The 18,471-nt window shown below is 40.8% G+C and overlaps 1 protein-coding gene across 1 annotated transcript; it reads left to right on the plus strand.

Moving 5' to 3' along the window:
- Positions 1-101: 101 nt before the first annotated feature.
- On the plus strand, positions 102-17,970 carry LOC136441472 (adhesion G-protein coupled receptor D1-like). The gene is made up of 25 exons (XM_066437767.1): positions 102-198; positions 880-970; positions 1,146-1,185; positions 7,011-7,121; positions 7,436-7,552; positions 7,924-8,100; positions 8,551-8,808; positions 9,051-9,085; positions 9,199-9,387; positions 11,031-11,099; positions 11,350-11,476; positions 11,702-11,821; positions 12,115-12,178; positions 12,659-12,779; positions 13,258-13,428; positions 13,835-13,938; positions 14,389-14,491; positions 14,643-14,790; positions 14,926-14,992; positions 15,181-15,247; positions 15,431-15,528; positions 15,850-15,976; positions 16,277-16,318; positions 16,487-16,591; positions 16,778-17,970. Exons 2-25 carry the CDS (start codon positions 887-889, stop codon positions 16,985-16,987), a joined length of 2,754 nt encoding a protein of 917 aa, XP_066293864.1. The 5' UTR covers positions 102-198; positions 880-886; the 3' UTR covers positions 16,988-17,970.
- Positions 17,971-18,471: the final 501 nt, after the last annotated feature.

Consider the following 18,471-nt stretch of genomic DNA (forward strand, 5'->3'; position numbering starts at 1 on the left):
TCTGTCCCCACCAATAGTGGAGCTGGGATGTCTTTCATCACTACCGGTGCGTGATACCGCTATGTAAACGTTAGAGAGTGGCGAGCAGGTGGGTAGGGTTACCCTGACTGTGACAGACGAGTCAGGTACTGTAGGGTGCAACACATGAGTCTATGCAGTCATTCAGAGAACCACGCGCCCGAGTCGCCTTCCTTACTGGTAAGTGACGAGTCAGTATATTGTAGAGGAACAAAGCTTCTTAACAGATTTTTATCAGGCTTAAGGTTTTTGACACAAATATGCTTCATACAACGTCTGCTTTGATAAGCGGTACTGTACGGCTTGTGAATCGGCACATGGGAATCGCTCCGGTTTGAAAACATGCATTTGTACGCGCCATCGAATGTGTCGAACGCTTTTGAAATGTTTTGTTGAACATTCATAGTTTATTTCAAAGCTCTCGGATAAGTTGCAAAGTGATGCGGCATATTGAATAAGGAAGGTTTTATCGCCTCATTTAAAGGCAGAGTGTGCTTTTCAGTCAATGGAAAACTACTACTGAGATAGTCCTTAGTAGAAACGGTTCAGCTTGTGATGAAAATGAACGGACTAACAGTAGATTCTTTGTATTGCAAGAACCAGTTGTTGAGCCAGTGTCTCAAGTTGTTTACTTTGCTCAGATTCAATGCTTAAAAAAAAGAAGTATACATTCAAAGATGCAAGCAATTGTAATAGTCGGTGTCAAAGGTACCCCGTTAGTTCCATTGAAAAAAAGAACAACCGTGAACGGAAAAGCATAGCGAGACAATGAATCATGCGTCGCAGCTGAAATACTGGATGTACGGGTGTGATAGTATGTAAGAGATGGCTAAAGATCTCTATTTGTTTACTTTTCTGCAGGACTTAAATGAGGTTCCTGTATTCAACACTGTGTCTTCAAATCATGGCTCTAACGATACAGCTTCTGACGCTCATTTTGATGTCACACAAGGTAAATGTGCTGTGGTGTTGATAGAATTAATCCATCGTAACTTTGTCCTTTTTATACTTGCACATTTTCATTAGAATCCTATCACTTATTCTTATCATTTGGCAAAGAATTCATGACAAGAAAAGTCGTTCGTCGCAATTTTGTGAACTCTAATTGTTCATGTTTGTTTTTACAGGTTTTGTCTGTTGAATATCCGTTCCCGTCCGACAACAGAGGTATGGCAATCATATATGCTATCTAGAAACAAATCAGTTCACCCCACTAAAATATATCATATACATGTAGTAACGCCCATCCACGATATTGTAGTAAATCCATAGGTGAGCAAGTGGTGATTGTCCTTGGTACCCTGCTCCATGTGGTGGTGATTTGGTTAATAGAAAACATAGAATAGATCCAGAAAACTAACTTTTTGTCCTCTTAATCTTTACTCTTACATAAATGAATACCAATTGCAACGTGTTTTCCTCATAGCGGGGATTAAGTCGAGACCCATGGCATTTGGACGGCATTCCTATGTACATCCCGACAAATTCCGGCTAACGTTATACGCTATAGTTTTGTCACAACGGGAACACGTAGCCAATAGCTAATGCAAGCAAACGCCAAGAACAAGCATTCCTCCAACCGTAGAAAGCTAGCAGCTACTTCTGGGGACAACAAGAAAAGGATCTTATCCCATTTGAACTGAATGCTGACTTCTTCTGTAGTCCTTCAAAGAGTGCATCAACGATGCGCTTTTCTTTTACGTCACTTAAAAATGCAATTAATTCTCAGTAAAGCCCCTACCGCCATGTGTGAGGTTCAGATTAGCCGTGGGTCACAATATCCAGACTCTTTCAGCTACACTTGCCCGTTGAATACTTTTTGTTACAGCGAGAACTTTAACAACACTTTGTTTTCCAATAGTAGCGAACGTCTTTCGCCTGAAGCTATTGAAGAGATGACATGTGCAAATTTACTTTCCTACTGAATGGTGGGCGAATGGTTGAAAAGCATGTTTTCTTCTTGGTGGACTCCCCTTTACAACCGAGTACCCTATTACGAGTCTAATTGGCTGTAAACGGATTATCCGTTCTTCTTTCTGTATTGCCCAAGGTTGGAATCATGCCTTTCGCAGTTATACATGTCTATAATAACCTCTCAAGCCATGGACTTGGAAATCGGATCAGATGGTCATTGTAGACATGATTCTTAATGCTTGGGTCAATGGGAAAATAATCAAAGGAACCACCAAAATGTGGTCACGAGAACAGAGATAGACACTAATACAGGTTTGACTGTACGTGTTTGGCTATATATAAATATATACAAATAAAAGATCACGAGAGGTACAGTTGAGGTACAAATTAATCACGAACGTTTGATGGCATCGATGACTTCTGATATATTGAAGCCAGATCTATATATGCGATACAAAGCGATCTCCCAACATTATTTTAGAGTACGTGGATATTCCTACCAAAGAATTGTACAGTTACTCTGTGTTGCCCAACAGGTTCAGGGACATCAGAGAGTGCCGTGTGTTGTAGAGGCCCATTACAGAACACTTAACACGGGTACTACACGGACCTTCTCACCTCGGACACATTAATCAACTGGTTGTCATTGATCGATACCTATGACGTTGTTGCCACTGTGTGAAAGAATCTCAAATGTCCATGTGGCCTTAGTGTACACCTTGTCTTTGTCATATGTCAAATCGTGTCCATAACTTCCGTCGGACGCTTTTTTGTTTACAAAAGGGCGGGGTGAAAGAAATAGCTTTCTTTCTGGTAATACACGTCAAATTACACAATCCATACAATTTCGCCGTTCTAATTAGTTTGTTTTAGAATGGGGTTAAACAAAACTAACTTATGTTGAACAAAGCTACAGGGCTTTCATTAAAAAAACATAAATCTTGCAGACCTGACGTCATGTGAAACGCAGGATGCTTACATTCTAAACTAATTAAGGATTCGTCCACAAAAGATTGTTTACTGTTCTTGTCGTTGCTTTTATCTGTGTCAATACTCATTATAAGTGTTACGTAACAACCTGTCACGTATCTACCTGTCGGGTACGGTAGCTGTCAGTAAGTCAAGAAATAATGTAATTCATACTTCATTTATTGAAACTCGATTGCACTTGAAAAAAGTGTAGAAGAAGGCCTGTAAACTGTAGTTGTGACGCATTAATGGTGCTGCAATCTAGTGGTTTTTATTTTGTATAGTCAAACTATTTTGTGTGATTCTACATCTGACAGCTACAGGTGTCACCGCGATTTGGGTACGATATCGCAGACGATTTGGTCCTGGGGGTGATTTGGTCCTTGGGGGTGAATCCGTTAGGGATGCGAAATCGCCGCGCCACCTGTCATCTACTATAAGGTCCTATAAGAGTATGCATACCACGCACAACGACATGTTCCATTACAGTTGGTCAGTGTTGAGGCCCCTGCTTTCCGGCAAAATATGGACCCACTTGTCCTTAGAGACCAAACAATTAATACTTCACATTTGAAGCCACCTGTAACTCAAATAACAGATAAATCCCATAAGAAGGCACATTTCTTTACGAGTTAAACACCCATGGACAACAGCTAATCTGGTAAGTGTCTTCTGACTGACAGGAACACGGTGATCGCAAATATACAAATGACTTTATACAAACATCATTTTCTGTGAGCCGTGATATTGGTGTAAAAAAATTAGTGCAGAAAGTGATGAAAAATGCCTGCTTTGAAACATTATGCTCAGTCAGGAAAGCATCTTTAGCAACCGTGTTTTTCCCATGTCAAGTACTAAACGGGAAGCCGAACATAAACCGAGCACTGTAATATATACTGAGCTTTTAGCCGTAATACCAACCAGTAATTCACTTCGTTGTGCATTATCTCCTTAATCCCGCCAGGTATCCAGGTGAGATCAGGTAAATAAGACATCCATTCACCACACGCAGGCGTGTCAAGTGACAGAGTGGCATGAGATAAACCGTACAAGATAAGAGTAAAAGAGGAACATAACACCTCACAGAACTCTTTTATCTACGCAGGACGGCCCTGCATGACGAGAAGGACACATTCCGCGGGTCCAAAAGGCAGAGACCTGAAAAACATGTTCCCACCCTGGCGAATCTATGCCAGACTAAATGATACAACGCACAATGATTTCTTCGATTTTTAAAAACTCCCGTGTATATCTTCTCAGCAACAACAAACAAATGGATACAACTTCGTTTGAAGTGAAATCATGGCGACAGAGCTTTCGTTACTGCTGATAGCACAATTAATTTATGATACTCGTACAGAAACAATGGAGAAATACAGACGATATTTTCATTGTCATGTTCACAATATCCAAAGTCCTAAGATCGACTTGAGTAATTTCGAAGCTAGAAATAGGGTATAAAATGGAGGATAGCCACAAAATACCTACTCCTCACTCTACATTTCAATCTGATACGTGTTGCTTTGGGACCATTACTCCGCCTTAACGACACGTAGTGTTTATTTGTAGAGCGAATGTCATCTTCAGTAATTCGATTTTTCAGCATCGTAACTCACTGGCCGTATGCAATGTGCTTTCCTTTGCTGTTCAGGGACCCCTGTGTTCAAAATGTTATTTGTGGAGATCTATTCTGTCAGTTTTTATTAGTTGTATATAGTTTCTGTTCTAATCATATTAGCTGTGCGGTGGTTCGCCCGTAAACAAACACTGCTGCCGACACTATGGCCATGGCCTGTTGTACAAGTTCCGTTGTGGCAACGATGTTCTATTGAAACATTTAGTCTTCTTAAATGAACAAGGCAGCCATTGTTACTTTGCAAGACGAAGTCCAACGAAGTTTTCATTTAAATAGCTTGAAGAGAAGTTTTATTGACATTTTGTCACTAACAATGTCTTTCGTTGATCATTCCTATATTGCAGCGGACTAGAATACACAAATAGACTTCATCTTCATACTCTCTATATATACTTTAATTGATATCCAACATTATGTGTTCACTACCAAGGCGTGAATTGTTGATCTTGACTGCAAACAGTCACAATCAAACACTCTCTTGTTTTTGGATTTGATAAATATTGCAAAAACATTTTCAAATTGGAAGGGCGGGAGTAGGTACATTGTTGTTATTTTTACTTAACAAAGTAGAGATGATGTGAAGAAAAACAACCTATTCACTTAAAGGTGAAGGTACGGGTTGGGCACACTGTGCTTCTGGGAACTCGCGTGCAGATGACCTGTCAGCCGTGACGACAAACAGGCGGACCTGCTCTCCCTGTTTACTCTACCTGACGCAAACAGTCATTCGCGTCAGCTCAACCGGGAACGGCGGTGCGGTCTTCTGTTCTTCTGCCGCGAACAACCGTTACATTCGACCTACAGTAGGATAACAAGCACGGGCACGAGCTATTATATTCATGCATATTTCAAACTCTACCAATCAAGCATATGTATACAAAAATTGACGGGCATCTTTGCTAAAAGTTTGAATGTGCAATAAGTCAGGTTTTATTTTCAACGTTGCACACACACTTGTAAGGCGTATTGCTACCCACATGTGCACAATAAACCCACAAGAAAAGAGCTCTGACGCGAAATTCTATTTCTATTTGTAGCGTGTTGTGAGTTAGAGAATATAAACTTAAATGTGTACTTCACGTGGACCGTATATGTAACTTATACTCACAATATCAATCATGTACTTTACAGTTCTTCTATTGCACTGCCATTGTAATCATCTAGACGCAGTTGTAACTACAACTAGTTCACTTGAAACATGTTTATTCTAGAACGAACCAGATTTCATACGGAGAAAACGTTTTAGAGTCTAGTGTGTTGAAATTGAGTCCAACAATATTTCAGTACTCAGGAAATGCGCTTCCCTGCCACTGGGCGGTTATGAAAACACGCATTACATTGTCATAACTGCACATACTGGCTTCTTTTGACTCTGAGTCAACAACGATGTCGAGCCAAGAGATGCTGTTGTTATTGCATCTTTTCATTGGATGTCATGTATGCCAAAACATGGCGCTCCTCGCATAGCACGGGTGATCAACTGGCTAAGGTGAATGATATCATTGTCAACAGTAGACGATCCCTATTCATACTAACGAAAATATAGACGTTTGGAAAGCGAATGAGCTTAAAAAATACACAATGAGCTACCACTGTGTGAAATGTTTAAATCTAGATTATCTTTAGCTCATCAAAAAGACTGAGTGTAAACGGTTTGACTTTCTCAATAATTAGGACTTAGGTCTGAAAATTTAAGCTTATCTCAGAAAGTTGATTATGATTTACGACACGTAGGATTATGTAGAAAGTATGTTCTTGGAATTCCGACGTAACGCTAGAAGAAATGTTGGGAAGGCTTGAGTCAATGACCTTCTAACACACAACACTCCACAGGATCCGTCACAATAGGTTTACTACAGCTTACTTCAAACAACCGTCTAACCTAGACATGGTCCGCTTCTCTGGGGGCCATCCGTACAGTTCGGGTCAGTGGTAAAGAGCCCATGCTGTTGGTTGTGCCAACATTGTAGAGCGAACACGAAGAGGCGCGGCTTAAGTGACTGTGTTGCAGATACACCTTGATTTAATAGACCCACCTACAACTCTACTACCCTGTATGCTGCTAAGAAATTCCCCAATATCATAATGAATCGTAATTTTTCACATCAGTCCTACACAAAGAATGATTATCAGGTTTTTACCTCGAATGTTTGGTGCACTGTTATGATACGTAATAGGTCGTGAACGTGCTTTCGGGTTTCTCTTATAGTCTAAAACAATAGTATACATCTTATAATTCATAACGTATGAAATGAATCTGAAGTATGGCAAATGACGACATAGGGACAAAACGAAGACTAGTTAAAGTATCTTGTCTATTTCCTCAATGCAATACTGATGCTAACTGTAAATAAAGATGGAGGAAATAGTGACGACATAGACACAGGAAATACATTTTGATCAATCCGGATTCTGTATAGACCCAAAACATCCTAGTCTGATGGTTCTAACCGATGGTATTCCTACCCCCCAGGGTTTGACGTAATCAGATCCGCGGACTACTATTGGCCGTTCGATGCTGTAGTGAACGGTGTCGTCACAGAGTTGAATTCTGGGCGTGACGGAACGGTCAATGGAAGCGTAGGTGAGAGAAGGTTAACAACATGTCAGATATGATATCCCTAATTCCCCATGGTCATACTATGTGTTATTATAAGTATATTCTTCAAATGAAAATACCGTTTGTGTTGTCTGTTGAACAGAGTAGTAGAGGGTATGCCCCTCTCGGAGAAATTAGACATGTACTTATTAATAACTTAAAGACTAATCACATGATCACAGGGCAACCTAGTAGTATCAAAATTTATGTTAAAAAGTACAGCATCATTAAGCGTCCGAGGTATGTAAGTCTAATTGCCTGGAATATGTTGAAATATGTTGGAAACTGTTTGATTGCAGGGACGACCAGTGCTGTAGTGAATGATGGGATCCTCCTGGACGGTGGAGCGAACTTTGTTACCCTGGGGGACTTCACGGGTACATGTGTGGCCAGCCCCGGCCTCTGCGCACAAACAGGTACGGACACAGCAAACATGGGGTACTGACATCATGGGCACATATTCAGAACGTCTTTGACGTATCAACACCATAGTATAGGTTGAAAAAGTGAGAAATACTTCTTGTCCATCGCATCGGTGATAATAGTTCTATAGATTTTTGAAGAATATAAGCCTTTTGATGATTTTGACGCTGACTATGAATACTTGTACATTTGACGCAATTCCTGCTTGATTTTGAGTAAACGCGCCATCCGGTACTATTATCAAATGCTGCATTTAAAGTTACATCTTCAGACATTATTTGAAAGCCATAAAGTATTGAACGCTCTAGGGAAATGCCTTTCTTATTTGTCGCCCGACCAGAGCAATGTCATGTTCCTGTTGCAGGTTTGTCTGTGTCTGTTTGGTGGAAGAACTCTGAGCTAATCAGCCGACAGTGTATCACATCAGGCGGGAAGGGCCTATCAGACGGGCTGTCTCTCTACACCATCAACCCAGCCTTCGGGACGGAGTTCTACATCAGGAGTGGGAACACGCTGTGGATGGCAGCATTCGCTTCACCAAGTAAGAAGGATTTGTAAATAAAACTGGGGTCCTTCGGTTTTTTGGTCACAAAGCAGTCTAATTTTGTTAAGGTTTTCTCAAATAGCCATTTAGATCAGGCGTAGGATCTACCGTTACAATTACGACTGTTGTCACCAAGAACATTTCTAATATTATAATGGAAAAAAACACATTTATATGGCATTTATACTAGCGCTTTGAAAAAAAAAGCGCACTGAAACACCACAAGAAGTACTAGTGGCTTGGTGAAGCTGGTTAACATTATTGCTTAATTAGAATTACGTCTGAATTATACATGTATGTCACTCATCATAGACAGCGATTTGTGCTGTGTGATTTTGACATTTTTCAGAGACTTGGAAAAAGACTACAATACTTCTTGTTACTGAATCTGTCCTTTATACTGCCTTTATCTTTCAACCTTTTTTTGTAATATTCTATCCCTTACAGGTAACACGTGGACCCATTTTGTATTTACCTGGACTCAGGCTGACACCATAGAGGTGTGGCAAGATGGCATCAAACTCGCGGCCCCAGTCACCACCACTGTCGGCACCAACTACGGAGACGCCCACAACAACCTGGTTGTAGGGACCAACAATGACCAGTCTTACGATGAGTACTGTACCGGCTCCTTCGACGAGCTGGCTATCTGGGACCGCAAGCTTACAGATCCAGAGGTGTTGTACTACTACCAAGCGTCGACTGGTATGTTGTCTACGTTTTAGCATTATGTGCTTTCTCTTCTATATGATTAGCAATGGGCTTGTGGAATGACTGATCTGTATGACTGTATCAATGCAGACTTACCAAAACAATCAAACTGCTTTGAGTGCTTCTAGACCATCGGTATTTTACAGTCAGGTACCGTTTCAGAAAGTCGTATCTTAAAGTTGTATCTTTGATTATGGATAACTAACTGTTCAACCTTTGTTCGGTGTATTTCACAGGGACCACCATTGGCGTTGGCACTGTTAGGGCAGAGGTGAGTTAAGATGCCATTGGTGATGTAAATTGTTTTACATACATACATTCGATGCTTTTTGGACCCAATCACTTGTATTTTATCTTCATATGAACATAATGTTGTTGTTTCAGGTCGACACTCTCACCAACGCCACCTATGAAAAGACTGCCGAATTGCTGCGATCTCTTCTGGCGGTAACCGTCCCTGGACCGTACGTCTTAGATACGGATATCACCGAAACCGTCACTGTCTTGGAGAAGTTGACAACGCTCTTACCTGACGAAACAGTGGAAACAAGCACTGCTTCTGATCTCTCTAACGTAAGTTTCCTTCCACAATAACACAATGTGATACAATCAATGGCCATTATAAATATCTGGTTGAAAGATTAATCTCATAAACCATCTGTAACTAGAGTTCCACGAACACATTATCTTCGCCAAATAATCAAGGCTTATTGTGGAGAGTGATTAATATTTACATGCTTATCACTCCCTGCAAACTTGATCATACACCATACCGTTTGAAAGTTATGATGGGGGGGGGGGAGAATGAGTCCAGTCTAGATAGGGATAAAACTCATTTGGTGGTACAGGACTAGTATATGTGTATAGTGTGCTGATATATGTTATAACTGGTCATCAAAAAAATTGAAAGTTATAATTAGATGGTACAGTCAATATATATGAATAGAATAAATCTTTATTCCATATCATACACATTTTGCAAGACATAGTACATGTTACTTTTCCATACGGTGCTAGGTAATACCTAGCAGTGTACTCTCTGAGCAGAGGAGTTGGTCCAGCTGGTTATTCACATGTTTTTAAGTGTTTTGTAAGGTTTTCTATTTGGTTCCCTTTCCGTTATGTCTCCAACCGTGTGTTGGACAAAAATGCAGAAACTGAACACTTAAAAAAAAAACGGACCAACACATCTGTTTGAATTGTAGTGAGACTGCCCCATCTGTTTATTTACACTTCTAGGCAAGGCCTTCTGCTGGCCTGTTTCGGGAACACTGTCACACGCCCCATTATGGAATGTAATGGATTTACAATTATCCTTACTAATTATGCAAATTAGCTCCTGTTTTCTATAATTAGACATCGATTGTGTAAAGCACCATCTGAGCTCTCCACATACAAAACTTCACGACAATCTCTTCACCCCTTCTCAAGTAATACGTGTCCGAATGTCAAAACAAAAACACCCACTGCAGTTCTAAACAAGCCGCTAGGGGGCCCAATCTTACAGAACTTACTTCTTGTGGCATGAACTATCTACCACACAAATATCATGACCATAGCACTTTCAGAAAATATGCCACTAAATTTTGAAGCTCCGCTGCAGTACCCTTAGGTACTCGCTAGAAGGCCCATTATCAAACTTGACCTTCCTTTCCGTAAACCCTACCCATCCACTAAATATCATACAGATCCATCAACAGCTTCTTGAGTTATGTTGTCCACAAGAATTACACATCCACACAAAGCCCGCTGCAGTACCGACGGAAAATGCCAGGAGAACCATTTTTGAACTTGATCTCTGTTTCCACAACATCTACACACCTGCAAAAAATCATGAAGATCCATCAACGTTTCCGTCACTTTTTTCGCCTACACACAAACGCACAAAAATTAAAAGTCCGCTGCAGTACTGTTCAAAAAACGCAAGGTAAACCATTTTTAAACTTGACCTTCCTTTGCACAACCACTACACACCTACCAAAAATCATAAAGATTCATCAAAGGATTCTTGAGTTATGCTCTTGACATACATACAGACCCACCAAACAGCTGGCTCAACCGAAAACATAATCTACCCCGAGTACTATAGTACTCGGCGAAGATAATTATTTGCTACTTATTCCACGCTTTCATCACCATCTATCATCAAGAATAATATGTAATGGAGCAATGATTTCATGCTTACATTTTTATACGTGATCCCACTATCATAATAGATGTTCTTCGAGGAGACAGGCCAAGTGATGAGTGACCTGAACCGCTATGGATGGGGCAACATGACCCAGGTACAACTGCCTTTTACCGAATACATTGGGGCCTTTCGGGGTATTTTTTAGCTATATATATCGCAATCGAAGTCACTAAGTTAGCGCGCTGGCCATTCCAATGTATATCTGGTGATTGCATTTTCAGCAATCGACCACCCAATCTATTCATATCATGTGAACATACATATTGTTAAACATCATGATACACATACACAGAATTGGGAATTTGCAGATGAAACTTATCAATCTAACATTTCATTTATTGCAGTACGAGAAAGACAGTACGTTGTCTGACCTGTCACGTGTCACGGATCAGTTAAACATACACCTGGGTAGTCACGTGTCGTCTTCCGGAGCTACAACTGTGTTGAGTATCGGAGACAATGGCATTTCTAGTAAGTTTCGCTGTTCTTATCAAAACTGCAATCAATATTTGTGCTACACTTATTAAGCCCCAAAGTATGTTGCTGTAGTCTTCCCGTAGCTTTTCGAAAGATAAGATTTCTACGTATAAGAGGCCTCAATCATGCATAACTATATGAAAGATAAACGGTCATTACATGAAAGGTGTCGTTTAAATTGTGATATTTCTAATCTAACGGTACTATCTCCATCTCTAGATTTTAGCGTCACCGTGCGGCCACCAGTAGTACTACAGCATGATGATTACATGTTCCCCGATGTTGACTCTGACGCTACCATACAGATCCCGGCTTCTATTGTGAATTACAACGCACAAGGTGAGCAACAAAAACAAACATCGTGTTTGCGCTATATTGGAACTAGTTTTTATTTGTGTTTAACGATTGTCACTTAACTGGCATGAATCGTGAAAAGGGCAAGTTTTCAGCTGTCATACCATTGATTGGTAGCACAAACATCTCAAGAGTAATGCCCAGCAATTGCAACCGGAAAGAAAAGTTATGGATTGACTTTTATGAAATGTATCGTGTTGTGTTGTGTCTAACAGTTCGACTGCATTGCATTGAATTCTGTTAATAGATTTCTCTTCTTAATTTCTGTTTTTCCACAGAAGTACGGACGATTGTGGCTGTTCTGTATCACAATTTCCACCAGCGCTATTCCACAAATAATAGGTACGGCTCTCTTGATCACATGTGTTGCATTGAAGACCATACCCTGGACCCGAGCAATTCTGATACCTGACGTTATTCGATATTTTGATATGTATCATCTGAGATCAGGACATACAACTACATTATATATGGTAAATCTTATTGTATACTGGAGTTTTCATTGTTGCGCAACCAGTATGTCTCACCTGTTGACGTTTAGGTGTCTATCAGACACCTTCCTCAAAGCTTCTGGCTATGAGTAGGTGGCGCTTTTGCGGTGATAACACAATACCAAACGTGGCTAAGTTTGTACCCCCCCCCCCCCCCTCGTCCTGGTTCATCTCTGGTGTTGACCTCCTTATCCAGACGGCCTCCTTGATCCACCGGATGCGTCTGTTATCCTATCTGTCTATTTCCTTGGCCTCAAGAAAACTCCAATATCCTATGCTCTACCAACCTGATGAAATTATTTTCGGAGTTAAATCTTATTGTCTTTAACAGCATACAGGGTGTGGACTCATCTGAAGCGTCGCTGAACAGTCTGGTGGTGTCCGTCACACTGAGTCCCAGTCCACCCCTCCCTCTCCGGGACAACGTCACTGTGTCCTTCACACACTTAGAGGTACGTTAAAACAGGCCATGCATGCATATGCAACACCAGTATTGCTTGCGAAAATACAGTGTGCAAAGCAAACGTAAAATGGCTAGGGTGAAATACGGCTTTTCTGACAGAAACATTTCCATACCTGTATAGCTGGTATAACCGTTGTTCTGGTGACAGAACAGCTTCATATGTACACGGCTGGTAATGTTACATCCAACCAAGGAGGTTATAAGGAACTATATCACCCTAGAGCCTCCTTGATCTAACAATGAGCTTTGCACATTTAATTCTAGTTGCTACTTAAAGGTATTTATTGTGCCTAGTGACATTGAGTTCCACTTTACGATAGTTCTAGGAAAAAGCGAATTCTTCAACGCTGCGTTTCTTGGTTGGTAACGTTACCAAGAAATGAAGGCATTTGTAGTTATAAGGCTTAATCAAATGTTAAATGACTGAGGTGAAATACGACAAATCTGACAGAAACATTTCCTTGCAGGAAGCTGAAGACACTGCCAGACGCTGGTGTGTACACCTGGACCTGACAGGTGACGTAGGGGTGTGGTCAGACGAGGGCTGCGTCATCCATTCCACCAACTCCACCCACACGGTCTGCAGCTGTGACCACATGACCAACTACGCCATCCTGATGCAGGTGGTGGATGTGGAGGTAGGTTGGAATGATGGTGACTGTACAAGACATGTGAAATGAATCTTATAATATTCAAAGTCGTATTATTTTAGATATGAGTGATAACGTTGGCAACGTTTATGATATTTTGTATCTGTGTCTGCTTGCCTGTTCGTCCAGTATCTATATTTGTCAATATAAGACAAAAATTCATGTGATATTTTTGCTTCATCCTGTTTTTTTCCATCCGCAAATATCAACATATCAGTGATCTCTGGAGTCTGGACAAATTCATGTTGTTTTTGGTCCACATGTCTCGCCTGAATAACGGTTTGAAACTTATTTTGATGGTAGCTGAAAATCCGTCGTCAATGCAAATGACCTTTTATCTCTGTCGATATATCGTCGTGGTCTATAAAATGAGTCAACTGCTTTTTGTTTCCAGATGGACCATGGGAACAGAGTCGCTCTCCAGGTGATCACCTACGTGGGGTGTGGCCTGTCCATCATCTGTCTCTTCGTCACCATCATCGTGTTCTTGGGACTTTCGTAAGAAACGTTTCTCTTTACTGAATTCCATACTGTATATATGTAAATACTTTGCGTCTGGGAACGCATCTATAAGCAGCGGCACCTGTGCTGCATTGCAACGTGAACCAGTCAGAATTGCCTTGAAGAAGGTGACAGATGGTCACCGAAACGTCGATTGAATAAATCTCTTGGTTGTGAAAAAAAGAGTCTTTTTATTCAGTGACTTACCAACCTGATGAAACTATTCACGGATGAATTCCAAAAGATTACAACCATCTATCAGTGATTTGTACTGGAATACAAGATACCGATACATGGTTGTCTTCTATGACCAAATGGGTAACATTACATATATGCTGCAAGAAAATATTTAGATTGTAATTATGCATCTTATTCAAATATTCGAAGAATAATCGATGGGACAAACGAAGCTGTTGCATGATTTTTAGTTTCTCTGTCTTACCGCAGGAGTATCCAAGCGGAGAAGACCCATGCACACGTCAACCTGTGCGTCTGTCTTCTCCTGGCACAAACACTCTTTCTGATTGGGTCTGGGTGGACTCCTGGTACGGTGAGTATTGATTAATTGTCTATCAAAAGATCGATCGCTTCGATAGACTGTTGCAATAGTATGTAAATATCTATATCGACAGCTTCAGAAATATCATACATTCTTAGTTCTAACCTAAAAGCGCTCATGTGTATTTCTATCTCCACATCAGGTGGTGTGCAAAGTGTTTGCGGTTTTGTTACATTACATCTACCTGGCGGCGTTCACCTGGATGCTAGTGGAAGGTATTCACCTGTACAACGTCATCATCCGGGTTTTTGCACACGTCAGACTCCTGTACTACTATCTCATTGGCTGGGGTAAGAACATGTTTTCATTTATCATTTATTGTATTGAATGATCATATACACTCAAGAGAAATGACATCCTGGACCATTGTTGATTGTTATCAATACACTATACTCAGTTGAATGATATATTTATTAACATTGCAGGTCTGCCACTCCTGGTATGTGTCGTGTCCGTCAGCATAGCGCATCGCGGCTATGGTGAAAAGGACAAGTAAGCTATTTTTTGGCGACGCCTTTTGGGTGGAGCGTATCAATGCTCATTTTTCTGCCTTCTTGATAAAACATTGAACACAAACTTTTTGTTCATTCTATGTGATTTATTAATTGTGGAATGCATTAACGCCACATACTGGACATGTCATCATATTGATAATGCTTCTATTTTCGTCATTCTTCAAGTTGTTGGTTATCGACCAGTGGAGGAGTGATCTGGGCGTTTGTAGCGCCTGCTCTGATCATCATCATTGTAAGTACCGATATAAATAACTAGTAAACAGATTTAGGATTCCGTTCACTCAAAATGTTAAAATGTTTACTAGATCGTACCGAAAGAAACCTAATGACTGCTGGTGGAAAAGCTTTGCATAAATTATTACTCAGTCGTGTGCTTTATCTGTATATCTGATCATCTTAAATCTGCTTGGTTCAGGTAAACGTGGTGATTTTGATCCTGGTGACAAGAGAGGTCGTCAAACTCAACAACATCAGCTTCCGGGTCAAACCGGAAAAGGAAAGATCTTCATTCAAGTAAGTCTGATCTTCTGAGAGTAATTATGAGAGCTTATAGTCTTCAGGCATTCAATCACAGTTTAAGTTAAGCTTTATCCTATCTTAATGGTATTCTAAACTAAACGATCTATTGAAACGATTGTTGTCTCTACGCGGCCTGTATGTCGGCAATACTAGTAACTATATGTAACGTTACGTACTGGCATAAACTCTGAAACGTCTGGGTTTTGTTGAGTAACAATATCGCTTTGTATGATTTCAAATATTACGTTATGCTACAGGCCATGCCATTCTGAATGGACTCAATAGTATTAATATCATGTTCATTTCCATACACAGGTCCAGTGTCCGTGCTGTAGCTGTGCTGTTACCTATCCTTGGTATCTCCTGGATATTCGGTGTCCTAGCAGTGAACGAAGCGGCAGTTGTGTTCCAGTACATCTTCGCCCTTACTAACAGCTCACAGGTTGGTGAAATCAAGCATCGCTGCTTTATTTTCAATTCTTTTGCTAGTATTGTAGTTCAGTCTACTATTTCTAGTTGTGAGAGGAGCAAGGTAGATAGGCAAGTTTCCGGTTGTGGATAAAGAGAATAAAATCACGTGCAATCAGTGTTTTTCTGATAAACTAGATGTTGGTTTGCCCTAAGAAACTCCAATGTTGAGTTTTGAATGCTGAAATTTTATAACTTTGAGATACAGCTTTGTGTGCTTGGCTAGCCTTGTGCGAATTGGGCATTCTTGGCACTAATCCCTTTTCCGTTATAGGGGCTGTTTATCTTCCTGTTTCACTGCGCACTCAACAGTGAGGTACGTCCATCAATTTTCATTGAGCTATCAAGTTTTGATTACAGCTGACAGTTACAGTAACAGTGAACGGAAAGATGACTTGTGACAATGACTTTCGTTTGTCAATGCCAATGCCTATTAATCGACATTTCATACTATTTGATGTTTACTTTTTATGTGATTCGGTAGGTCCGCCAGGCGTTTAAGCGTAAAGCCTACACGTGGAGCGTCAGCCGCGGGAACATCCCGGGCAGAGCCGACACAGTACGGGTTAAACCGTTCGACTCGGACGTGGTGAGTCATAAATGCTAATGCCGTTAGCCAATGTCACAATGTTTATTGCATTGTCTGACATTCATTTGTATACGCGACAAGACATAAACTGTTTCTATTTTTTCACCATATGGATATGAAACATTGAACATTTGAAAATGATTAACCAAGTATGTAAGTAAGTGATATGTATCTCCGTCCTTACAGATTCGTCCTGAGTCACACAGTTCCACAAAGTCAAACCAAAAGACTCCAACTCCAGAGTTGATGCCTTCAATTGTCTCCACCACCCACCTCCCCAACATGGAGTCCTCCGACCCGGACGTTTTCGCTACCCCCCTCTCCAACATGGACCCTTCCATGCCTCAGCCCACCTCCAGAAGAAAACTATCCAGGATGCCGTCTACAGAAGTGTAGCAATTCTTTATGAAGTACAATCCAGTGAAATCTACCCGAACATGACACGACCATGTACTAAAGCAGGGGTGGTAGGGTGTGGCCAAATTACAACACTAAGGACAGGATCATGTGCTGTAGCAGGGATGGTAGGGTGGGATCACATTACAGCACTAAGGACATGTTCATGTACTGTAATAGGGGTGGTAGGGTGAGATCACATTACAATACCAAAGACACAACCATGTATTGTAACGGGTGGTAGGTAGGATCACATTTCAGCACTAAGGACAGGATCCGTGTAGCAGGGGTGGTAGGGTGGGATCACATTACAGCACTAAGGACAGGATCATGTGCTGTAGCAGGGGTGGTAGGGTGGGATCATATTTCAGCACTAAGGACACAAGCATGTACTGTAACAGGGGTGTTAGGGTGGGACTACATTTCAATACCAAAGACACAACCATGTATTGTAACAGGGGTGGTAGGTAGGACCACATTTCAGCACTAAGGACAGGATCATGTGCTGTAGCAGGAGTGGTAGAGTGGGATCATATTTCAGCACTAAGGACAGGATCATGTTCTGTAACAGGGGTGTTAGGGTGAGATCACATTTCAGCACTAGGGACAGGGAAATGTACATGTAGTGTAGCACAGCAATAGGTGACGAAAATAGTGGTTTTAAAAATTTGATTTTGTACAAACTGTAGGCTTCTGACATGTAAATACTTTTGATGCGTTTGACTTTTAACCATTCTAAAAAGAAGATATAACATAAGCCTTGTATCCGTGTATTACGCCAAACAATGTCATGTACATACAGTTTATGGTAATCGGATCATATAAGCCATACGCGTATGGTGATGTATGTACAGATGAGAATTTATGATAATCAGATCATATAAGCCATACACTTATGGTGATATATATACAGATGCATGTTTTATGATGTGTATACGTTCATTAACAGTTGAATATCATAAATAAAGCATCATTAAAACATCGTTACGTGTGTTGGAGGTCTGTGACACTTAAACTCCATCATAATCGTTCGTAAATAGGCCAAGAGTCCCAGTAATGCTAGGGTCACATTTCCAAGTCAGGGCCCGGCCGGGCAGCTTGTGGGAACGAAAACTATGATATAGAAGACAACAAAGCACACCAAACTGTTAAAAAATTATTCCTTACCATACGTTATGTATATTCCTGATATTCAGCTTTTATTCTTTGTTTTCTCAAACAGCCCGGTCGGGCCCCGGCTTAGAAATGTGACCCTAGCATAAGGGAGTACATAGTTACAAACACTAGTTTTACTTGTAATGATACTAGTATTCTTCGATGTGTGGCAATAACATATCTATTTGTGGACACTTCACATCAGACCACGCACGTCGTTGGTATGGCTGTAATCGCATGCATGCAAGTACGTTTTTGTGTACTTTGTGAGTGTGACAGCCTTGTTAGCGTGAGTCCGTTCCCACTGATCGCTACCCTGCCAACAGTGG

The sequence above is a fragment of the Branchiostoma lanceolatum genome, chromosome 9 (assembly GCF_035083965.1).
Source record: "Branchiostoma lanceolatum isolate klBraLanc5 chromosome 9, klBraLanc5.hap2, whole genome shotgun sequence".
Lineage (NCBI taxonomy): Eukaryota > Metazoa > Chordata > Leptocardii > Amphioxiformes > Branchiostomatidae > Branchiostoma > Branchiostoma lanceolatum.